The 25,290-nt window shown below is 43.2% G+C and overlaps 1 protein-coding gene and 1 long non-coding RNA gene across 2 annotated transcripts; both read left to right on the top strand.

Annotated features, from left to right (window-relative positions):
* Window positions 1-240: 240 nt before the first annotated feature.
* On the top strand, window positions 241-6,976 carry LOC308595304. The gene is made up of 3 exons (XR_014011987.1): window positions 241-381; window positions 3,382-3,416; window positions 6,373-6,976. It is a non-coding gene; the product is annotated as an uncharacterized lncRNA (long non-coding RNA).
* Window positions 6,977-13,925: 6,949 nt separating this feature from the next.
* On the top strand, window positions 13,926-19,567 carry CDKN2AIP (CDKN2A interacting protein). Its single transcript, XM_081209322.1, has 3 exons — window positions 13,926-14,571; window positions 16,025-16,152; window positions 16,632-19,567. The coding sequence occupies exons 1-3, from the start codon at window positions 14,285-14,287 to the stop codon at window positions 17,768-17,770; spliced, it is 1,554 nt and encodes a 517-aa protein (XP_081065448.1). The 5' UTR covers window positions 13,926-14,284; the 3' UTR covers window positions 17,771-19,567.
* Window positions 19,568-25,290: the final 5,723 nt, after the last annotated feature.

The raw sequence follows: 25,290 nt of genomic DNA, 5'->3' as shown, positions 1-25,290 counted from the left end.
ACACTGACACACATAATGTAAAAGCGTGAACATTAATTCCTGCTCTTAGTTGTTGAAAAATAAATACCATTTTAGGAACAAAAATATGACCATCAAAAACATGGCCTGATTTTTCTTTATAATTAATAAATGACTTCATGCGATTCGCCACCCCATATCTGTAACAATAGCCCCTTCCTGCCGGAAGTGACATCACATGAAACCTATATTCACTTGATTTCAGAGCTCTGGACTGTCACTTCCGTACTTCATGTGTCATCATGACCATTGGCCACGCTGGCTTGGGCTGATGGAAGTTGTAGTCCCAAATTTCCAGAGAGCATCATCAAGTTGGAAAAGGCTATTCTAGACCATTGACCAGCAAAATCTCAGGAGAGAAAGGTGATTCTCCCGAACTGTCATTGATTATAGTCTAGGAGAAGCAATGGGTTGTCATTAGTACAGTGTTGTTGCATTGTATTGAGGGTTTTCCTGTACAGTTGCTTGAGGATTTATTTGGGCATGTTGTTGTGAGTAAATTAAGACATTGCACAGTGAATTTGGAAATTTCACTGCGTCTTTTCAAAGTTAAGCTTCTTTTAATGTTTAAATTCAATATTTTAGCATTGTTGGTGTCTTGCTGCTTGCCTAGCAGATACGACCCAAGACATTTTGGATCCTGAGGGAGAAGGTCAAAATTATGTCCCCAATAGTGTAAAAAAGATAGCAAAATCATAATTTTTCTCCCCAATTAATAGCACCCCAAAAACTTGCCAGCTGACACTATCTACCTCACTGTGCCTAACTATAGAGCTGGCCTTGTAGGTGATTACAGGATAATGAGCAGCTTGGAATCATATGAGGAAGGCCATAGTGTCAGCTATTTTAACTGGACAAGAGGAACAGACTGTGAGGAGCCAACTTTGAAAAAACATTGTTGTGTATCTAGTATTAGAATGCAGCAAACACTGAAGGAGACAAGGGAATTAATTTGTGTGTTTGTATGTGTGTGAACAGACACACAATTTTCCCAAACATTATTATTATTATTATCCTCTGAAAACCCAGGCAGTAGTTAAGGTAAAGCTAGGGTTTTTGTTCAAGAACACTGCTCTACCATAAATATTTTGTTTCACGCTACATCATATAAAAAGAGCTCTTGTCCAAGCTGTCTAGATAGCCAGGCATACACAATTAATAATCCAAACACAGAAAAGCCTTATCTGACTGTAAAACAAACAACTTTATTTGCCTTTCATTGAAGACTCAGGGACTACAATTTATAAGGCCACAAATTTACTACAAGACAGCCCTAATTGCTTGGTACATGTGGGAGAAGATCATACACTATGAAAAGGACTTTGCATAAAATCTGTTTTATTGTCATCAATCAGAACTTTTCATTTTCTTGAAAGTCTCTTTTTGGCTTTCCCAGTCAGTGAACAGAGCTGGGATAGAATCCCTCTTTCTTCTGACTTTATTAAACTTGGGGCCCACAGTTGACAACCATAAATTACCCAGCCATGGTTTGTTCTATACAACAAAATTGAATGAATTCAACTTAGGCCATTTTCTTGCTTATAATCAACTGACCATTCCTTAATTAACGAAGGAAAATAGTTCCCATTGTGCATTAATATTGTTATTGCTGTTAATGAAAAGTCTGCTATCTACGTTTTTTCATGTTTGTTCGATTAGTGTTATCAGTAATATCATAGATTTAAAACAGAAGCTGCCACTGTGAGAGCGTTTGAAGGATAGAATACTGGCTTTATAGACTTCATAGTGTGATTGTATATCCTTTGATATCCTTCCTGTCTGCAGTGGCTCCAGCACATCACCAACAGATGTTCTTTCTTCTCAGTTATCCTTATCTGACTTTGTCCTTTGAACTGCTGTGGAGCAGGACATACTGTTAAAGACGGATTGGCTGCATTCTGCCCATGCTAGAGATGCTTGCCTTCTAGAAGCAAGCTATCGCAACCAAGTGTCATGTGAAGGTGCCCTAACTGCTTTGAAGAGAGTCATCTGCTTGCATAAGTATACTAAGACCACACGATTTGAGGATTCCACCCAGACAGATTCTGGCCCCTCCAGAATGTTCTGGCACACACCAAAACATACAGGGATGTGCTTGATATGTATTCATTGATACATGCTTGATTGAAGATGAAGTCACAGAGCTATTATTTATGACTGTGCACGCACTATACATTTAAAGAACATTTAAAAGCACCCCCCCAAAAAAATAACCTGGGAACTAAAGTTTGTTAAGAGTGCTGGGAACTGTTGCTCTGTGGAGGATGAACTACAGTTCCCAGGATTCTCAAGGGTAGGGTGTGTGCTTTAAATGTATTCTATGCACACAGCCCGTGATTTCACTCAGAGGTATTAAGAGACAAACTGAAACTACCTTGTGAAAAGTTATGAAATCTAAGATGGGGGGGTGGTACAAGAGTTTGGTGCAAATATTGTTTTTGACACAGAAACCAAAATTCCATTTTAAGGTAAAGGTACCCCTGACCGTTAGGCCCAGTCACGGACGACTCTGGGGTTGCGCTCTCATCTCGCTCTATAGGCCGAGGGAGCCGGCGTTTGTCCACAGACAGCTTCTGGATCATGTGGCCAGCATGACTACGTCGCTTCTGGTGAACCAGAGCAGTGCATGGAGACGCCGTTTACCTTCCTGACAGAGTGGTACCTACTTATCTACTTGCACTTGACATGCTTTCGAACTGCTAGGTGGGCAGGAGCAAGGAATGAGCAAAGGGAGCTCACCCCGTGGCGGGGATTCGAACTGCCAACCTTCTGATCAGCAAGCCTTAGGCTCGGTGGTTTAACCCACAGCGCCACCCGTGTCCCAATTCCATTTTACAAAGGCATAAATATATTCCATCAGGAGTGGGGTAGGGAAAGGTGTTGATCTTTGTTGAAAACAGGGTTTGCACGCCTTTGTTTGTGCAGTTTGATTTCTCAAGCCGTGCAGGCAAAGAAAAACCGGTCACCTGATGTCATTGCGATAAGTGGCTGGCGCATGGTGACACCCACCTATGAAAGTTGGCCTGTGAAACAGGTGTGCTTTCATGAGTTAAGGATTCAGCCTCTTGGCTGGATCCAACTGCCCACAGCTGTTACTGGAACCCCCCCCCCCCTTTTGCCATGTGTCATTCCAGTAAAGGATGCTAATGAGCCTAGGTAGAGCTTGCCTACATGTTGTAATTTCCTTTCTTCAAATTGCAAAACTTCTTTTTCTCCTTTGTCTCACCCTTCCCATGTTTGTCATAGTGACTCATGTGGGTCCCCACTTGCCGTGAGAAAAAGAAAAAAAGGGCTTCTGGAATGCCATGGTTAATTTCCTGGTAACAGACATTCCACTCACTAATCACATCAAATTTTTTTTAGAGTCACAGAAGTGCCCTAGGTTGATCTACAAGCAGGTACTCAAATTTCTTTATTGGGATTTGTCTTGAATTGGGTATTGAATATACTGTCCAGCTTTATAACAACCTGCAGTTTGGAGCACATGGAGGAAAAAGAATGGCTGCTGGTTCACAAAGCAATAGCAATTTTAAATTAATAAACCATAGTAGGCATGTGGAGAATCTTCTCTGCAGCAGAATAACAGTCTTTATAATTCTTTTCACAGTGCTGTTTATGTGGTGCCAATGACATTAAAGTTTGCCTTTTCTATGTTTTTATTATACAAATGCAGAAAACCAAACGTACCCTTTAAGCCTTGGGATGCTATTCCATTTTCGCAGCAATGTTGTACTTTGGGTTCATAGCTGAAGTAATTAATTATTTCCTGGCTTCCAGGCCTTTCCTGTATTGCTATTTTCTAAACAACAACCTCCCATTTTTGTATCCTTGTTGATTATTATTTTTTCCCAGGTGTATTACCTTACATTTATCTATATTAAATCTTATTTCATTTACTTCCATCCATCTCGCTCAAAATTTGCCCTTAGCACTATTCTTCAGACAGAAGAGATGGTTAGACAGAACTGGTTTGCTTTTGGGATACGTTGCTAGAAGGAGAGTTAACAGCTAAATTAATTGTTTTGCTCTTTATTTTTTTTCTTTTATAAAGATTAACATGTAGGCTCTACTGCGTATGCATTTCAGCTTGCCATTGCCTTTGCTGAGCATGTAAATAAAGGCATTTCCAGAGCTTTCCCATATTCTGCCCACCGCTGTTGTTCCACAGATTTCACCTGAACCATTGTTTGGATTAAATGTCACATTCTTCTCTCAACACAGGTGGAAGGTGTAGATAAGGGAATAAGCTGTGTCTTATAACACCCCAAACTTGCAAAAGGGCATAATTCCACATCAGGATTTCCAACTTGTTCCACTTGGATCTATTTCATTTTGAGTCAGACCAAATCTTTTGTTTAAATGCCTTGTTGCATTCTTTGGCACATCGTTCAGTACTGCACAACATCAATTTTACATACTGATCTCTCTAATCAAGTAGGATAGGACACTGTTTCTTCCTTTGTTGTTGTTAGCAAAAATAAAGCAGCAGCAGTTTGTATTTTGGAAAATGTGCAGAAAAGGTTTTGCTATTCTGGGATTTGCTTGAAATCCTGCTATTGGCAGTCAGTGCATGAGACATTGCAATATGAAAAATCCTTGGTTTCTTTGGAGAAAGATACTTTAACCATAGCATTTTCTCTCCACGGCAATGTTGAATCACAGATTTGCCTGTCTATACCACTAAGGCTTTATGCACAACCACACCAATGGCTAACTCCTTACATCCAAACTGGCACAAATCCCAAGTCAAGACCAAAAGCCTGGCCAAATAGATTATTAAGCGAAATCACTAGCCATGGAGACAGAGGGAAAGCTATGTAATTAATCTGAAAATAGTGAAGCATTGGGTTGTAGCAAATGATCAATTTTCAAGAGATCAGCAGAACTGTGTTGACTGGAGATTTGACAAAAGAAAAAGATCAACGGGTGTTGATGAAATCTAAAAATCAGTTTCTACCTGCCTACCCTCGGAGGATCTGGAAGGGGTACAAAGTATCCTAAACCCAATCAACAAAACAATTTTGAAACAAACTCATTTTAAAATATTATACTTAGCAAAATGCAACATTAAAATCCTTTCCACATGCATACCCTACATTATCCATTTTGGCTGTTTTCACATCAGTTTGTGCTCAACAGCACAGAAAATGCCTCTCAGTCTTTCTGTGTGCTATTAATGCAGGACACAATGCAGAAATGAAATCGAACGCCCATTTTGGGCAAGGCAGATGTTACATTCATATTAAAGACCATTTTAAGCAGAAATCAGTGTCATCTTCAAAGGTAAAAATATACTTCAACCCAGCTGCCAAATGCCAAGCCAAATAAAAAGCTATTCTAACTTCCAGTATAAATTTAATCCTTTGTAGGCTGAAGGAGCACCACAACTGTAGAGCACCAACCCCAAACTCCTCTTTTTTGGTATGGAGGTTGGTGCACAGATGGGCAATGATTTAGCAGATCGGAATAAAAGCATAAGAGCTACTGCATTACTTCATGCTGCCTGGGCCCTCCAGACATTGTTGGACTACAACTCCCATCATCCCTGACTGAGGCTGATGGGAGTTGAAGTCCAGCAACACTTGGAGGTCTACAGGTTCCCCATTCTTGTTTTAAGCAAATGCAGTTTTGAAACCATCAATGCAAAATAACTGCAGTAGGTGGGATACCGTTAACTATTTTGTACCACTACAGATACCACAACCTAGATATCCTTAAACTAAGTGAATAGACACAGCTAGGATATAAACTGAGCTGTGACGACTCAGAACCCCTAATAAGCAGATAAAGAGCTCCCACGCTGCTGTATTTTAAATTCAAATATACATTTTAATTCAAATATAAATTTGAAAACCCAAAGGCAAGCGATAATTATCAGGATGTTGGAGGTGGTATGGAACAAGCCTTCGCTGCTTCTGATGGAACTGATTCCAGCTCACTTTCAAATGCCAAAACAAGCAGGCACCATGTATAAAAAGGTGTTTTAAAATCAATCCTAACTGTGTCTCCTGAAAGTTTCTAACACATTAACTTTAAGTAGAAGTAAGGCACATACACAACATGCTTATAGGTTGCATTTAAAATTTCTCTTGTAATAGCCAGGCATGAATTTTCCTGGCAGATGCAATGGAAAATAACTAGCTGAAGATACTATCAACAAGGACCAAAGGAAAGAGATGCAAAATATCAAACTTCAATTTCTTTGCTGAGCAGTTGTGGCTTTAAAAAACAAAACAAAACCTTCTGTTGTGTATTGTTTTTGACATACACCAAGTAGACAATTTACAGAAAAAGAGGAACAGCCATCGCAATACCAGGAAGCTATTAATTTTCATTATTTTCATAATTTCACAGGTGTCAAGCCTTAATCTGCTATGCCCAGGCATATTACATTGCACAGTTCTTTGCTGACTTGCCACAAGCTAATTATTGATGGTTCACTTCATTCTAATAAAATCTCTATCTCATCTGCCTATCAAACGGAAGTGAAGGGTTGGAGAGGAGCTGCCAGAAGGGCTACTTGAGTTCCTTTCAAAAATAATAAAGAAGAGGAAACCTTGTTGTTGTCCCTCACCCCTCCAATACAGTTTGTGCCGTCAGTACATTTCTTTCCCCTTTGTTCCTCTGTTTACTAATGTGCAGACTATTCCCTGAAGGAATTACAAATTCTACATAAATGCCACACTGATTATAAAGGCTATAGCTATGGTGGGGAGGGGATTTCATTTATTTTATTTAAAACATGTATGTACTGCCTTTCATCAGTTATTTCAAGGCAGTTTATCAAAATTAAAACGGCGATGAATACGTAGGACTGGAGCCAGAAAGTGTCAGTGGAAGAGGTTTGACAGAAGGTGACTTTAGTTCCACCAGTGAAAAAAGATCAGTAGAAGCCTTCTTCATGCTAGAAGCACAAAGTCAGGGTGTGTGTGGTTGCAGGCATGGAAGAAAAGCCCCAGTGTGGACCACAGTATAATTTTAGAAATGTAGAAAATGTCATCTTAAAGATAAAACAGACACTTCTATTTCAGTGCTTGTGAAATTATATGTATGGGACTGGATCACTATGTTGGGCAGGGTGGAGAGGTATGTTACAAGTTTGCACTGGACCCAAAAATGGTGCTTGGGCCCTGATTCTATTCTGTGTCTTTGGAAGACTTGGGGCACATCTACCCTCGTGGTTTATAACATTAAAATTGTGTTATTAAAATGTGACACCAGAGGGTGCTACAGAGCAGCGACCCACCAGCGAAGGGAAGCTGCCATTATAAATGTTATAGAACGTTATTTTTTAATACCATTTAGAAGATCAATGTAGATCCAGCCATAGACAGTCACTGAAATAAGTCCTAACCTAAGGCTACTCCTGTTTCAAGTAATCAAGTTTCACAAAATGTCTGTGTGTGTGATAGTCAGACAGAGACACATGTGTTTATCTCAGTTTTCTCCTTCCTTGGATGCTTTGCTTCTGTGTCCCTGCTTTTGCATTTGGAGTTTGAGAAAGTTGTGGGAGGATCACACTGCAGCAGAGCCTCTCTTCATACCTGTATTAGGGTTCAGTCTGAGCTAAGGCTCCAATGTATCTAAGAGAAGTAGAGCTTGTTTCATTGGGAATTCTGCCTCCTACTATTATGGTTGAGAAAGCTAAATGGGCAACACAGGAAGAATAAGAAGAGACGTGAGGCTGTAAGATACGCGCATGATTGGCCCACAGAGGCCTTTCCTAGGGCAGTGGAACACCACCATCAAAGTGCTGAGTTCTTGGCTGCTTCTGTATTTCCAGACTCATGCTGCTTCTGCTGCAGAGGCAATCTGCAACAGTGAATTTATTGACAATTTAGCCATAGGCCATTTCACAGTGAGAAGAAAAGGAAAGCAATTCATGAGAGGAAGTGAATATGAGAGGGATTTCTTTTCCCCAAGTAGTCCCCGGCAGGATCTTGGCACACAAAGCAATTGAAGATGTGGTGGATACTTTCCTTCATAATAGTATCCCATTATATTAGAAATAAACTTCCAGGGTATCAAACAATTGTTCCTCAAAAATGCAGGTGAAAGCTTGGTTTGTATCAACATTTGCCCCAGAGGCATTTGCCCCAAAGAGGCAAAAAGTTACAAAGCAACAAGTTTTTAAAGTTATGGATTGTTTGTCATTGCCAAAGGAAGAGTTTTTTAAAAAGTTTACTGACATTCCAATCAACTGTGAAAGGTTGTATGACTGTGATGCTGTCATAACAGTGCTGCAGTGCGAATACAATACGATGTCTTTCAATGTTGCACTGGCTGGGGGTAGCTTTTGATGCATCCCATCTTATGCATCCCATCTTATGACTGTTTACTCTGGCTCTAGCACGCTCTCACTCCTGATGTTTGAAGCTGTGCACATGTGTTATTAGACACAGTCCATCCCATGGCTTATTGAGAAATACACCTGTTTGATGGACTTTCGCTCAAACCAGCTGCCATCCAATTAGAAAACAGAAGCTGGGGTTAAGCTGAGATGTGAACACTGGCAACGGCTGTTTCACATGCGCAGATGACAACTTCAGTGGAGTTTCAGCATGAGAAATAAATCAGGTAATGCACATCAAGCAATCACATCCCTCAGATGCTGATACAGTAGGTGGCAGACCTGAAAGCTATGGCTATCTTGGTTGATGACAACTGAAACAGTGGAAATGCACAAATGTATGATGTGGTACAAAAAAAGTGGCCTAAGCTCCGTCCCGTGCTTCGTTGTTTGGCACCGTGAACTTTAAACAGCTCTGTCCCAGTAAATCAGGGGTCCCCAAACTAAGGTCTGTGGGCTGGATAAGGCCCGAGGGACTCATTTATCCGGCCCGCAGTGACCCCCGCCACCACCCACTCTTATCGGCACTGCGCTACACAGCTGCTCACTTCCAGGTCAGAGGAGCACCGGAAATAGCTTGTGTGCATGCACGTTATTTGCGCATGTGCGTTATTTCCGGTGCACATCCGGGTTGGGGGAGGGCCGTGCACATGCACACAAGCTATTTCCGGTGCTCCTCCGACCCAGAGGTGTGCCAGAAATAGCGTGTGTGCACGCATATGGGCATGCCCTCCCCCACCCTCCGCATGATCGGTGCTGGAGACACCGGCCCGAGGCGCAGTAAGTTTGCTGATCCCTGCAGTAAATAAACTGTTGTCACCACTTTTACTCTCAACCTGGGAAAAAGAGCGGTCTGTCAAACTGCAGATGACTCAGTAAAGAACCTAGTTTCCTAATGTGATGTGTGAGTAATAAAAGTCTCATTGGGTGCTTCTATCTGCCATAGCAGTGAGTGTGGTGGATCAAAAGGTGTGGTGGGTTTTGCCTATATGTCTTATGAGTACACACACACACACACACACAGAGAGAGAGAGAGAGAGAGAGAGAGAGAGAGAGAGAAATGCTAATTGTGCTGCTGACAGAAATCCCTTGCCTTAGCGACAACATCATTCACACTTAACCTTTCCCAATTGCTTTTCAAAAGCCCTTTCCTTTATAGTTCAATGACTTTTCAGCTATTCTTTGGTTCTGAAGCCATTGATGCTCTTTCCTAACAGCTGAGCTCTCTCTGTACCAAGGTGGGACTCAAATCTCTGAAAACCTTCAGTTTCCCCTTTTATCCTAATATCAAGGAGTTGGACTCTCGGATTTTATAAATGCACTCACAGAATGAGCCCTCCCTGCTCCTGCTAACAGAAAAGGGAGGCAACTTGAGTTAATCACCATTTCCTCTGCTGCAGTCCTCCCAAATCTGCTCCAGGGGGTTGGGGGACCCTCCACAGAAGGTGACATTGGGAGACACAGAGGGAAAGTGAATCGGCTAAATCTCTTCCCTCTGCTTCGATTCCCAAGAAGCGTCACATAGGGCATTTCCAAATGACCTGTTTACTGAGCATCATCCTGTTTTGTTTGCGGGAAGATTAGACGATGTTGGTTATCTATTAAATGCAGTTACCTTCCTTGTCGCAAAAAAAGTCTGACCTTTGGGAGAAATGGGGTTTTTTTTGCACCAGATCTCCCAATCAACTATAATTGTACAATGTGAATTTGCTGGTGTGTCGTTGAACCAAGAGTCTGCAAGGTCTCACAAGCTACCAGGAGTTGGCAGAATCTAAGTAACCTATGTTACTTCTGAAACCTTTTTCAATTGCTTGAGATAAAGGAATTTATTGGGATCATGTCAGTTTGGGATACCTAGCATCCCAGCTTTGTCAGGCGATGCAAAAAGATGCTTACCAAGGAATCTTGCTTGTATTTATTTACTTATTACATTTGTATACTGCCTTTCATCCAAAGATCCCGTGGTGGTTCACAGCATAAAAATACAAAATTTTGTATGCATTGTTCCAGCTTTACAAGTATTTCCTGCAAACACACACTCACCAATATGGCAACATTGTCTGTGACTCTCCCACTGGCCTGCTTCTGCTAACTGCTACAATTATGCTATTAAATATTGCAACACAATGATTGGGACTTTGGGTGGAGGGTGGAGAAAAATAAGGCATCTCTGACAGCAGGGTAAGTTTCGAAGTGAAGGCAGAGACATGCATCTTTTTGTAAGTGTTGGACCTTTGGGGTGATAGGGGAGGCAGTCTGGAGCATGGTGAAAAGCTGGAGATGTTTCTGTGATGCATGGAGAGTATTTCTAGAAGTTCTAAGAGGAAGAGAGAGAATTCATTACAGGGGTGTCGTTTTTCTGCAGCATCCCATGGGCAGGCTAGGCATAATGTATAGGCTGGCGCTGAGGAATGGACTCTAAAGTTTCTGACAGATATTTGAGCTTTCAATGCAGCATGGAATTACTACACAATATTAGGCAATGCTCTACTAATCTTTAAACATGAATCTAGGCATTCTGCCAAAACTAAATCCCAAAACTCGGCACTACACATACTTTGATATACTGGAGGCACACAGTCACATAATGCTCCATAATACTGCTTCAGTTATGTTTATGATTACAAATCTAACAGAATTACAAATCAGGTAGCATTTGCCTGATATTTGAGCAGTGATGCAAATCAAGTATAACCCCTGAATTCACTTTCAAAATTATGTTAGGCTTGTAGAGCTATTTACATGTGATCGAGCCTCCTTCGGTGCCATCCAGTGGAATTAATGTGAATATCACAGCTATACAAGGGGAAGTTATAAATTATGTAGCATACAAAGCATCTTTTTATTTTCAGGATGCCAAAGTAAATAAAGGTTGTCAGGGTGACAGCTAAAACAACACTCAAAACCAGTAATTTTTTTTATAGCAATGCATTCAAATTAATGCTTGCCTGGGGTACCAACCAAAATACACACACACACATATATATATATATATATGCATACACAGAAAGAGAGAGATATCTAAGAAATATGTAGCTCTCACTTCTGCAGGGTGATGACAAAAATTCAATGCCATTAATTTGTGTAAAGCAGCTATTACCAATCAATGGCAATGTATTTCCTTCAAAAATCTGGCTAAAATAATCCCTAAGATGATCCAGGACAATAAGGGAATGTTTTCACATTACCTTAGCAGACCAATGGTTGTTCCCCATAGTAACCTATGCTATGGGGAGATCATGTGAAAGCAGTGCATGACTTAGTTACCCGCATCAGATAATTCTGCCCTTTTCTGGGGGCTGATAGCACTCGTGTAGGGAGGAAGTTACTTCAGAGGTGTCATTAGACCATTGTATTGTGGGACTAACATTGCACCCATACTTTCTCCAACACAGTGTGAGTATGCTAGTCCTGCGCCTATGAGAAATGGAGGGATGAGCTACGCAGTGGTACCTCGGGTTACATACGCTTCAGGTTACATACGCTTCAGGTTACAGACTCTGCTAACCCAGAAATAGTACCTCAGGTTAAGAACTTTGCTTCAGGATGAGAACAGAAATTGTGCTCCGGTGGCGCGGCGGCAGCGGGAGGCCCCATTAGCTAAAGTGGTGCTTCAGGTTAAGAACAGTTTCAGGTTAAGAACGGACCTCCGGAAAGAATTACCGGTAAGTACTTAACCCAAGCTACCACTGTATTATAATACAGTCAGTGGGACTTAAGTTGTATGTGACTAAAGTTCAGTTCATTTAAATGGGTATGGGAATCAAGCAAGTAATTGGCAGCCAATGCAGTTAGGCCAGGATTGGTGTAATATGCTCAAACCGTATTGCACCAGTGAGCAAGCTGGCCGCTGAATTCTGCACCAGCTGAAATTTCCAAATTGTTTTCAGTGGAAGACACACTGCAGTAATCTGACACAGAGGTTACCAGAGCATAGGTGACAGGAGTTAGGCTATCCCCATCCAGATAGGGGCACAGCTGGGTCACCAGCTGAAGCTGATGGAAGGCACTCTGCACCACTGAGACCACCTCAAGTGACAGATAAGGTAAAGGATCCCTGGACGGTTAAATCCACTCCAACGCAACTGGGGAATGGCGCTCATCTTGCTTTTCAGGCCGAGGGAGCCAGTGTTTGACCACAGGCAGCTTTCTGGGTCATGATTAAACCGCTACTGGTGCAACGGGACACCGTGCCAAGTGCCAGAGCACACGGAAATGCTGTTTACTTTCCCGCCGCAGCAGTACCTATTTATCTACTTGCACTGGTATGCTTTTGAACTGCTAGGTTGGCAGCAGCAGGGACCGAGCAACGGGAGCTCACTCCGTTGCCTTCCAATCAGCAAGCCCAAGAGGCTGAGTGGTTTAGATCACAGCGCCACAAGTGATAGCAAAGGATTCAGAAGCACCCCCAAGCAATGCAGCAGCTCCTTCAGAGGGAATGTAACCCCATCAAGAGCAGGAAACCTCCCATCTATCTAGTCTAGGTTACCAAGGCCAGACAACGGTACAGCACATCCACCACCACACCTGCAGATGTAACTATGGATGACACCACTCAGTGGTTTCATGTAGATGTTAAACAGCATGGGGGGGGGGGGTAAAATTATACGTATTTTATGTTGCCAGCAGTCCTGAGATCTACTGATGAAGGGCAGTATACAAATTTTAAAATAATAATTATTTCAGTATTTCTTACAACAGTGCTCAAAGGTAAACCTTTACATTATTATCCTAATGTTACAAATGGGAGGAACATTCTGCAAATCCATGATTGACAGCTTACGCTGTTTCGCAGTGTGCTGCTAGCCCCAACTCCAGCCTATCGAAGAACCCGTGTTCCCAGGAGACTCTCAAGTAACGTTAGGATTGGCCACATCTTCCTAGCGCAGGACCAGGATGGCTGCCGCAACTGAGGCTGGCTATGCTGCTGCAGCAGCGCTTTAGCGCTAAACGAAAAGCTCAGCGCCGGCCAAGCGGCTGCGCTTGGGATTTCAGTCTGAAGGCGGCGGGTGCCACCGCCACCGCGCGCCCGCTGGCTCCGTCGCTGCTGGGCTCCCGTGTTCCATTCGCTCGAGACAGCAACGAGAGCGAAGAGCCTCCTCATTGGTGAGAAAATGGTCCAATGATATCTCGCGTCGGAATTCCGGAGGGCGAGAAGGGCAACGACGAACCAATCGCCGAGTCAAGGGGCGGGGCAGGCAGCCATGAAAGTATAGAGGCACGGTTCTCAGTTGAATGCGACACCTACGTGACACTCAGCGCCTTTCTCTATCTCTGCGTGTGTGAGGAGCGCGTTGATGCAAAAAAGAAAAGAAAAGACACCCTAGAGACTTGGTAACGTGAGACAGCCGTGTTTGTCACTTTAAGGCAGTGATGGCCAAACATGGCCCTCCAGCTGTTTTTTGGGACTACAACTCCCATCATCCCTAGCTAACAGAACCAGTGGTCAGGGATGATGGGAATTGTAGTCCCAAAACAGCTGGAGGGCCAAGTTTGGCCATTACTGCTTTAAAGGGATAAAGGAGCCCTTCCCAGTTTGTATTACGCTCCTGCCTTGCACGCAAGAGGTAGCCGTATGAAAGCCGGAAGTGGCGATAACACCCTTGCCTTCCCCACCCTCTTGGATCAGCAAAGGGCTATGGGAAAGAAACGCAGCCTTTTATCATCATCCTCAGGGGCCGGCGGTCGGAGAGGGAAGTGAAGTCATAATCGTTCGCCGGAACTGGGTCTTGTGGGCATGGCCTCTTCTGATACGATCATCTCCGGTGAGGGGATTTTGAGTGTCCGCCACAGGCGCCGCAAGCCAGTTCGGGCGGAAGCTGGGGCCTCGCCCAGCGCTGCTTCCCAGGCCTGCCGTGAACAGTTCCCTGTCGCGGAGAGCGAGCAGCGGCAGGAGGCGACTTCCCGCCGAGCACCATGGCCGGCGGGGAGGCCGCCCCAGCGGCGGGGCCCGACTCCGAGCCCTGCCGAGGGGGTGAGGAAGCCGGCGACGCCGGGACGGGCTGGGTGGAGAAGCTGCGCGCGGAGTGCGAGCCCGAGGGGCACTGGCAGCACCGCCGGGAGTTCTTGATTCGCAACGCGGAAGGCCTGCCCTTGTCGCCGGGCGGGGAAGACGGCGGTGCGGGGGACGGAGACAGCCTGGAATTACGGCGACTGACCTCTCTGTCTATGGTGTGGGCCAACCATGTCTTCCTGGGATGCAGGTGAGTCACTGCCGGGAGAAGTGAAACTTAAAAGCGTCTCGTTTGCGTGAGATACGTACGTTACTTTAAGGGTAGTTAATTTCACAAGGAGGAGGAGGAGTTCCTAAGATGTCATAAACCTAAGAAGGAAACCGTGTTGGTCTGCCATAGTCAAAATAAAAAAATTCCTTCCAGTAGCACCTTAAAGACCAACTAAGTTAGTTGGTCTTTAAGGTGCTACTGGAAGGAATTTTTTTATTTTGACTAAGAAGGAAAATAAGGCATTCTCCGAATGTTGTTATAAATCTTTGCTTTTTCTTTAGAAGCCAATGCACATATTTTTGCAGCTGGCTTATGTGCTAAAATAACATTAACCCCCCATTTTTGAGCAAAAACTGCAAGATCATTTTCTGCCTAATCATATTAACTGTTTTATCATATTCATATCCCATGTTTCTTCTATCATGAAGCTCAGGCTGACATACATGGGATTCCCGGGTGATTTCCATTGAGGCACTGACCAGGACCAGACTTGTATACCTTTAGCAAGGTAGTTGCCTGGTGTACCTGTAAATTGCTGTAGTCCCACAACACCCTCATTATGTTGATCAGGTCCTGATTTTACAATATAGGCCAATTGTGCTAAAGCCTGTAATTACTTTAATTTTGCTACCTGTTGTTCTTCAGAACTGTGGTGCTTATAAGGCTTTTTAACAGCCAGCTAAACCAAACAAATGTATCTTCTATTTTGACTGTGTCCCCCCCCCCCCCGTTTTTGTTAATCTAGATTCTAAGATGAGAGGCAAGCTTGTTACTCTAAATACACATTCTGTGACTAAACAGTGCTAAGACTCTAATAACCTTAGAGCATTGAATTCCTCTTGTCTAGGTCTCATTATTCTGTCTTTCCACAAGTCACCCTGAATGGCAGATAAATTGCTCTTTGCTTCTTGAAACATTTTTGAGCAGAACATAAGACGTCTCCAGTTTTACACAATCAACTGGATCCAGGTGGAGCTAGTCACATTTAGTTGACACTGAAATCAATAAGATTTAAGTTGAATCATTATCTTTTCACATTGGGCTTAATGAGGCCTAATTAGAAGTAATTTTGTATTGATCTGAGCCATTCTTATATCAGTGCATTGAAAAATGGAATTACTATTCCACAACACAGATATCTGGGGTTTGGAGAGTGCCTCAAACTCTGAGGCATCAAAAGTTTATTTAAAGTATTTTAATTGCTTTTTAGAGCCAAGCACCCATGCAGCCAGATGTCTGAAAACATTCTGACCCTGAAGATAGCTGCCCCCTTTTTCTTTTTCTCTTGAGTTCTGCTTGGGGTGTGTGGAAGTGGAATTGGCAATATCTACAATCCAAATAACATGTATGTGTTGGTAGCTGTCTTGAGGATCAGTGAATGCGAACTAATTTTTTCCTCAAAATGCTAATTGCAGTTGCCTTTTCCCTTCAGGTATCCTCTGCAAGTGATGGAAAAGGTGATGGACATGGCTGCAGGCATCACAGTGACCAATGCTCCAACCCACACTCTGAGAGATGAACTGGTTGCCAAGGTGAAACGAGGCATATCCAGTAGCAATGGTTAGCAGATAATAGCTGTGCAAATACACATAGGAGCATAATAAATGAATACATGTTATCCTCTCAAAAATGTCAGCCAACATTCTTTAAATTGTCAGTTATGTTGATAATATTATTAATATTTGATCTAACTCATTTTGCTTTGGTAAATATTACAATCAAATAAGTGTAAGGTGAATTTGATTTAATTCATGCAGAAGTGTTAACTGTCAATTTGCCTTCCTAGTAGTTTTATGGCAGTAGTGAGCAAGGAACTTTGATCTAAACTACATACAGTAGGGTATGATGCTTTAAATGTACCTCTTCAGAGCAGACAGTTATTAATTATATGCCTATAAAATTCCTGCAGAGGCCATTAATTGTAAGACTTTAAGGTAACTCAGTTTCCTTGACTCTTTTTAAAGTGTGTGTTTGATTGTGATAAGGACAGTTACACTTACTCTGAATTACAGACATAATTTGTTTTTAACTTTTTTTAGAAGGGCCAGAAGAGCCCAGCAAGAAGCGTGCTGTTGGCACAGAAAAAGCTTCTGAAATTACTGGCAGTGATGCAGAGTCTGCAAAGCCAGAAGAGCCTATGGAAACAGATACTAATTCTGTGAAGAACCCAGGAAAAGAGGCAGCAAAAAATGCAGAGAAGCCACTGTCTTCGACTGCAGCCCAAAAGGTAGCACCTGCAGCATCTTCAGCTGTGGCCGAAAAGGAAGCACCTGCAGCAGCATCAGAAGTGGTTCAGAAGGTAACGCCTACAGCTCCAGTCTCTACAGCTCAGAAGGTGGCACCTGTAGCCTCTTCGACTGCGCCTCAGATAGTAGCACCCACAGCATCCTCAACTGCAGCCCAGAAGGTAGCACCTGCAGCGCCAGTCTCCGCAGCCCAGAAGGCAGCACCTGCTGCATCATCAACTGTAACAAGAGTAGAAGCCAGAGTTGCTAATTATGAATCTACAGCAACCACCAGGCACAAATCAGCTGTGGCTTCATCTTTGCCTGGCCCTGAATCAAAGTTGAATTACTCTTTAAATCAACCTTCAGAATCCAAATCTGAAAACACATTAGCATCTGAAAAGAAAGGCACATTGGAAGATACGGCAGTGTTAGCTTCAAAAAGCAGCTCGCACACAAGTGTGGTTCCTGCCAAAGTGCCATGCAAATTATTAACAAGCGAAGACGCAAAAGAGAGGCAACCATTTTTCAATAGACTGTACAAAGCTGTTGCTTGGAAGTTGGTTGCTGTTGGAGGGTTTGGTCCCAATGTCAATCATGTTGAACTCTTAAACTCATCCATTCAGTCTGTAAAGGCAACATTAGATGTTGACTTTGTCCCACTGAAAGAGCTGGCGGATTTACCTCAGAATAAAAGCTCTCAGGAAAATGTGGTGTGTGAACTGAGATGTAAATCGGTGTATTTGGGTACTGGCTGTGGAAAAAGTAAGGAAAATGCCAAAGCAGTTGCTTCAAGGGAGGCACTGAAACTGTTTCTCAAGAAAAAGGTAATTGTGAAATTATGTAAAAGGAAGTACAAAGGAAGGGAGATTGAAGATTTGGTGCTTCTTGATGAAGAATCAAAACCTTTAAATTTACCTCCAGCTTTAAGAAATCCTCAAGAAATATTATAAAACAGTGAAACAGTCACTGTTTATACTAGCAAATAATGTTCTATGACAAATAACTCAATTACTTTTTGTACACTATATTAGACTCCCATATATTTTGTATTTTTCATTTTTGAGGAATTCTTGTTCTTTTCACTCAGTAGCAAATGTAAATAATTTGTTATAGATGTAAAGCGTGCTGAGGTATGCCTTAACATATATAGCACATTAGTGTGCTGTTTTATTTGCTAAATAGTATACCAGGTCTTCTATTTTTTAAGGAACAATTAAGGTACAGTTTGCTGTTCAGTCTAATTTTCTAAATCCTACAATTTAGTATCAGTAATGCTCACTTCATAACTCATCCTTTTTAGCTGCGAACAGATTTGTAAACAAGAACCATTGTATCTGGATTGTAGAAGGTTGTCTAAAAGTTTCAATCAAACCTTTAATCACCTGCTTCATTTGTTGCTCGGAATGTTCATATGCCTGTTTTAAGAAAAGAAGATAGTTGATTTCACTCAAGATAGTTGATTTAAGTTTTTTAATGAAGTAGTAATATTTTAAATTTTAACTAAAATGATATGCTGGTCCTATTTAATATCATACTTGCAAATTGTCAGTCAATAATTACCAAATTACTTCTATCACTAAACACTTCTCTAAGCAGCTTTGACTTATATTTTGTGAGAAATACCATCTTTGCTTTTTTTCTAATAAATGCAGCTTTCTATATTCAGCAATTATTTATGTCTGTGTAATTTGGATTTTTAAAAAGATTTTATGAAATATTCTGCTTCCATTTCATTTAACTAACGATATATGCTTATAACTTAGATATTTGCTCAGTCTTAAACACGCTAGTATTAATTTGCAAGTTTAAACACTCAAATTAAGTGCTAATTTTATTAAAACCTGCACTGCATTATGACTTGGGGTTGTCAACAAGTATTAACTAAAAGGTGTTGCATTCACACACTGAATCTCATCTAAAGTTCTGCACTGCTGTGATGTCTGCACATAGGTCTACATGTACAGGCATCGTTCTGTTACCTCCATGTTAGTAAATGTTCTCTGAACAGTGAAATGTTCTCACAGCACTGATGCAGCATTTCCCCTTGTCTCTTAATGAGTGTTGCTGTGCCATTTAATAAATAGCCCAAGGCAACAACTAGCTATGCTAATTCCAGGATCTGGACCAAAGCTGTAAGATGGGAAGCAAGACAGCATTTCTTTCAGCTGAATGAAATACAAGTAGTGAATTACAACAGAGCCCTTCCTGAAGTTGCTTAAATAATTCCGCTCACCTCAGCAACAGAACATGCAATGGCTTAGTCTTAAGGAAACTTAAAGGAGATTTATGGAAGGAACATTTCTGTTCCTGCGGCCACCTGCCTCACTCAGTCTCTGGAGAGTTGGAGGGCCCATCCTGAACTGTGAGATGGGATACCAAGGAATGATAGGGGGAGGAAGGAAGGAAACACTCCTTTCACGAACTTCCTTACGTTGATTTAGGATCCAACTCATTATTCAAATTTTTGCAAATTGATTTCAAATGCATTTTAATAGAATATTGTGTCGTAGGGGTTGCTGACATCTTAGGGCCCATGAGCACATTTGCAAACCTGAGAAATGAATGTGGGTTCTGTTGAAGGGAAGGCCTTGTTGAGCACATCTGCACCTGCAGGTGCCATGTTGGTGACCCCTGTTCCCGAGCAAAAGTGGGTAAAAATGAATATGTGGCAGCTGATTGTTTGTTAAAGAAAGGTAGACTCCTTTGTAATAAAAAAAATACTCATTCAAATAAAGATATTTTCAGTTGTTTGGCTCCTGTTCAAACTTAATGGGTTAAACTTCTTTCCAAAAACTATTGGGAAAACAATTTTGATTTCAGATTTTAATTGTACAGCATGGTAGATTGCACAATCCACAACACTTATGAGAAGAGAAGAGTGGCAGAAAAAGTAGCATCAAATGTGTATTTCTTTGTGCTTCTTTAATTTGGCCTTGTATAGTAATATGTGCTTGTTAAACAAAAAGCACATCTGCAGCCAGCATTTTGCTACGGAGGTGAATAACCTTTTTCAGGTCACATCCCCTTGTGGCTACCATTCCTATCCAAGGTCACAAGTGCCTGCTGGATGAGGCCACTGACCCCTCCAATCCAGCAGCCTGTCCTTACAACAGCCAACCAGATGCTTGTAGGAACCCTGTAAGCAGGACATGAGTAACAACACACAGCTCATCTGCAATTCCCAGCAGCTAGTATTCAGAAGCATACTGCCTCTTGTGAGTGGAAGTAAAACAGTGATTGTGGCTAGTAGCCATTGACAGCCTTACATTGCCAGCAGCAGGCAGAGTCACCCTACACACTTCCTTACACACCCTTCTATTCTCTGACCAGGCATTCTCTCTCACTTGCATATGATCTAGCAGTTTCCACTTTTTAAAAAAACAAAAAAAAAGTTAAAATAAAAAAATTCCTTCCAGTAGCACCTTAAAGACCAACTAAGTTAGTTCTTGGTATGAGCTTTCGTGTGCATGCACACTTCTTCAGATACCAGGTTGATGGACTTCCATTTCATGCGGCTCAATGTGGTGCCTTCCATGGTTCCAGTAGTAGATAGGTAGCCGTGTTGGTCTGCCATAGTCAAAATAAAAAAATTCCTTCCAGTAGCACCTTAGTTGGTCTTTAAGGTGCTACTGGAAGGAATTTTTTTATTTTGACTATGGCAGACCAACACGGCTACCTAAAAAAAAAGTTGTCATTGGTGAAAACTGCAGCATCAATTTCAGGTAAAGCTTTGGCTACTTGCATCATTCTGCCCATAGAGATAGCAGTTTTAGACTAACACATTCCTTGACTTCCTATTTAATTGTTTTACACTGTTACAGAAAAGTGTAATGCATCTGTATGGAAGTGAGTGGAGCACAACCATGTCCTCTGGCGGACTGAAGTAGCCAAGGTAGCTGGCAGTTTTAATTAAATTTATTGCTACAACCTGAGGTACTTTTTGTTCTGAATTGATTTTGCTGGAAATGCATAACCACCTTCAGCCAAGCAGAAGTAGTGAGGATGCATAATACCCACTACAGTGGTACCTCTGGTTGCATACTTAATTCGTTCTGGAGGTCCGTTCTTAACCTGAAACTGTTCTTAACCTGAAGCACCACTTTAGCTAATGGGGCCTCCCGCCGCCACACAATTTCTGTTCTCATCCTGAAGCAAAGTTCTTAACCTGAGGTACTATTTCTGGGTTAGCGGAGTCTGTAACCTGAAGTGTATGTAACCTGAAGCGTATGTAACCCAGGGTACGACTGTATACATTTTTTTAAGTACTTACTAGTTAACAATTCTGGTGGTTGTCCAACAAGGGTGGTTATACTGTGTTAAGAGCTACAGAATTATTGTAGCTCTTACTAGACTCATGAGGTCTGCCCCCACATCCAGGGAGGGTGATACCCTTTTTAGCTTTTTGGGCATTTCCATTTTCATATGTGCTGGACTAAAAAAGCAGTGCAAGGGCATCACTAGCGGATGGTGTATGATGTACAGGCAAACTACCTTTTGGCCTTAAAGCTGGTGTTTGGTTCTGCGAGAAGTCAAACAATACAAGACGCAGCTGGCTCCAGTGTTTGCTACATGGGACATCTTCTGGGCTCCAGTGTCTGCTTCTGCTACCACATTTCAAGGAGAAGGTTAGGAAATAACTTACAATCTTATTTCTCGGACTCCCCCATAAGGTCTATGAAAATAAGGTTATGAAATTATATGTGTTTGTATGTCTTTTTATATGTTTGTATTGTTTTAAAAAATGCTGTAAAACCAATAAAAATCTATATATATATAAAAAAAGGAAATAACTTACAATCACACTCAAGCAATTTATGTTTAAGGGCAAGCATCTGCTCAACAGGTTAAGGAGAGGGATTCACCTGGCAGGACAACATACACATACATCCTAGCTGTGCTGCCTCCCGGCCTTCCCTGAGTGCTACCACTGGGTGAGTGCTAGCAAGAGAAGGCAGCGGCTCCTCTTTGGTGCACTCTTGCCTGCACTCTTCCTTTGCTCACCCGAAACCCACTCCTGCCCAATGCTGCTCAGTGGGTGGGCAACAAAAGTGACTGCTCCTTGCTGCTGCTCCACCAAAAGTTGTAAGGTAAGACTGCTGTTCTACTGCTGTTGCTTCAGATGGTTATCTAATACATTAAAGGTTAAGGGAACCCCTGACCATTAGGTCCAGTCGTGACAGACTCTGGGGTTGCGGTGCTCATCTCGCTTTATTGCCTTCTGAAGGCTGGCGGTGGGAAGAAAAGCCCTTGTCCCCGCCCCCTCAGCCTTCAGAAGAGGTCGGGGGACAGACTGTCCCCGGACCTGGTCTGAAGGCGGTTTCCCTAGGAACGCATTAATTGATTTTCAATGCATTCCTATGGGAAACCGTGCATCGCAAGACGAAAAACTCGCAAGAAGAAAAAACTTGCGGAACGAATTAATTTCGTCTTGCGAGGCACCACTGTATTTGCACTTTGACGTGCTTTCAAACTGCTAGGTTGGCAGTAGCAGGGGCAGAGCAATGGGCACTCACCCCGTCACAGGGATTTGACCTTCTGATCTGCAGGTCCTAGGCTCAGTGGTTTAACCCACAGCACCACCCACCTCCCTTATCTAGTACAGTGGTACCTTGGGTTAAGTACTTAATTCATTCCGGAGGTCCGTTCTTAACCTGAAGCACCACTTTAGCTAATGGGGCCTCCTGCTGCTGCCACGCCTCTGGAGCACAATTTCTGTTCTCATCCTGAAGCAAAGTTCTTAACCTGAAGCACTATTTCCGGGTTAGCAGAGTCTGTAACCTGAAGCGAATGTAACCTGAGATACCACTGTACATTGGAACAGTGGTAAATGGAATGTTCCATTTACAAACAAGCGAGGGGTCCTCAAGCTTTTCTAGCACTCATGCTTTCTGAGTTCCCCTCCCTTTCCAGTAGTTTTGGGAGGTGACAATTATTTAATGAAGCATGAATGGCACTTTGCACATGCTCAGAGGTTTTCTTTCTAATTTCCACAGCGATGATTGGTGTAAATCATAAATTTTTATCTGCAAAATAAGCAACAACACCAGGATCTCGAACGATATAACCTTGTGAGAATGTATTCAAACAAGCCCTGCAATGGGGCAGCAGCAGGACCAGCCCAATAAATTTTGGCACCGGATTGGCGCCCTCCAACCCTCCCCTGCCAGGGAAAATGGGGTGAGGGAAGATGTGCATCAAGAACATCAGGAGCAGCGGGGTGGTATCCGACACCCCGTGGATCCTGCAGCGAGCTCAACTCCTCAGTCTATACAGCCACAACCAAGAAGTTTTAAGCTGGCGGAATTCACCCTCCGCTTCTTAAATTCGTTAGTAATGGGCGGGGCGATGCGTTATATTTGCATACTATCTGCATGCACGTTTAGCATACGCAGCCAGACCTTATGTAGTAAAGAACTGCCGCCCCCCGCAAAAAAAGAAAGAGAGAGAACCTCCACACTACCATTTTATATAAAATAGAAAAGGTTTTGCATTTCATGCTGCTCGCCATGACCTGAAGAAAAGGCGCTTCTTCAAGGCTTTATATAGACGCTGTCAGCGTCGTTTTTTTATAGGGTGTTCTAAAGACCTGCTCTCTAGGCTACGCGCGGAGAACGCTTGTTTCTCTTGGGCCCCTGGGCCCGCCTAGGGGAAAGTCCCCGGATCCTGGGCAGAGAGTGCCGCGTGCTTTGCAGCGCGCAACAACCCGTCTCGCGAGCCCACGCTTACTCCGCCAAGAAGCCCTCAGGGCCGAGCGGGTGGGCGCGGGAGGGGCCTCTCGTCACCTCCATAGTCACGCAGGTAGTGCGCATGTGCATCTTTCACAGAGATCGCCGCACCAACAGAACGGGGCTCATTCTCAGAACGCCTTTTTTTTAACAAATGCACCAGTAGATTTGGGTCATCTAGTTCAAGGTATGGGGATCGAACCCGTGACCTTGGCGTTATCAGCACCACCAATAACAAAGAAAAAAAGCCTTACTGAGTTTCGTAGGACTGACCGCCTGAGCCTCCCAACCATCAGCAGTAATTTGTCTCAATTCCTGCTCGAGCTGCAGCTCGGCTGATTTGATTTTGATTTTTCTAGTGTGTTGTATTTTATTTGTTTGGTTTGATGCAGTTTACTCCATAGTCGGTTCACTCGAGTTTACTATGTGTACCTGGACTTGCATGTAGCAAGGCGAGCAGCACACTGTGACCAAGTTACTTTTCTCTCTGCATAAATCTGTCTCGACAGCATAGAAGTGGAGAAGCAGGAGGAGTCCAGAGACCCTCGAAGCAAGGGCGATCGACAAATAGAAGGGGAAGAAATGGAGGCAGTGAGAGATTTTACTTTCTTGGGCTCCATGATCACTGCAGATGGTGACAGCAGCCACGAAATTAAAAGACGCCTGCTTCTTGGGAGAAAAGCAATGGCAAACCTAGACAGCATCTTAAAAAGCAGAGACATCACCTTGCCAACAAAGGTCCGTATAGTTAAAGCTATGGTTTTCCCAGTAGTGATGTATGGAAGTGAGTGCTGGACCATAAAGAAGGCTGATCGCTGAAGAATTAATGCTTTTGAATTATGGTGCTGGAGGAGACTCTTGAGAGTCCCATGGACTGCAATAAGATCAAACCTATCAATTCTTAAGGAAATCAGCCCTGAGTGCTCACTGGAAGGACAGATCGTGAAGCTGACACTCCAATACTTTGGCCACCTCATGAGAAGAGAAGACTCCCTGGAAAAGACCCTGATGTTGGGAAAGATGGAGGGCACAAGGAGAAGGGGACGACATAGGATGAGATGGTTGGACAGTGTTCTCGAAGTTAAACATGAGTCTGACCAAACTGCGGGAGGCAGTGGAAGACAGGAGTGCCTGGCGTGCTCGGTCCATGGGGTCACAAAGAGTCGGACACGACTAAACAACAACAACGTTTGGGAGCTATTGGCAAAGTGGTCCTGAAGCAGAACATTCTATCCCACCCCCAAGCCCCACGTGGGCGCTCCAGTGTCACTTTCTCTCCTCTCCTCCCCCGCGCCAACTCCCTTTTGTTCCCCCAGCCCTTCTCTCCTCCCTTCCACGCGCCGCTGTCAACAGATTCAGACACAAGTGAAATGGGGAGGTGGGGGGGTGGGAGCGTTCGGTTTCTGCGGCTTCATTTCCGTCCCTCTCGGCAGCAGATTGGCTGGAAGAAAAAAAGTAGGCGGGTTCTGATAAAGAGTGTGTGTGAGAGAGAGGGAGAGAATGATCGTTCCGTTGAGACCAGGCACCGGCAGGAAGGGAAGGAGAGGAAAGCGTAATTTGCATGGAGCGGTGTCTCTTTAAGTTGAGACCCCGCCCTTCGTTTTCCGCGTTGGCCTCCTTGACGTTCCATCCGTCCGGACCAATCGCGTCGGGTGTGAGGGGAAGGCGGGAGAATGCGAACCGGCCGCTCCTTATAAGGACAAGGCCTCGCGCATGCGTGCTCCGCGGTACAAAAAAAAGCGAGG

Source organism: Podarcis bocagei (genome assembly GCF_964188305.1).
Source record: "Podarcis bocagei genome assembly, chromosome: 9".
In the NCBI taxonomy this organism is placed as follows: domain Eukaryota; kingdom Metazoa; phylum Chordata; class Lepidosauria; order Squamata; family Lacertidae; genus Podarcis; species Podarcis bocagei.
The sequence above is the reverse complement of the archived record's forward strand: the minus strand, read 5'-3'. Positions and strand labels throughout refer to the sequence as shown.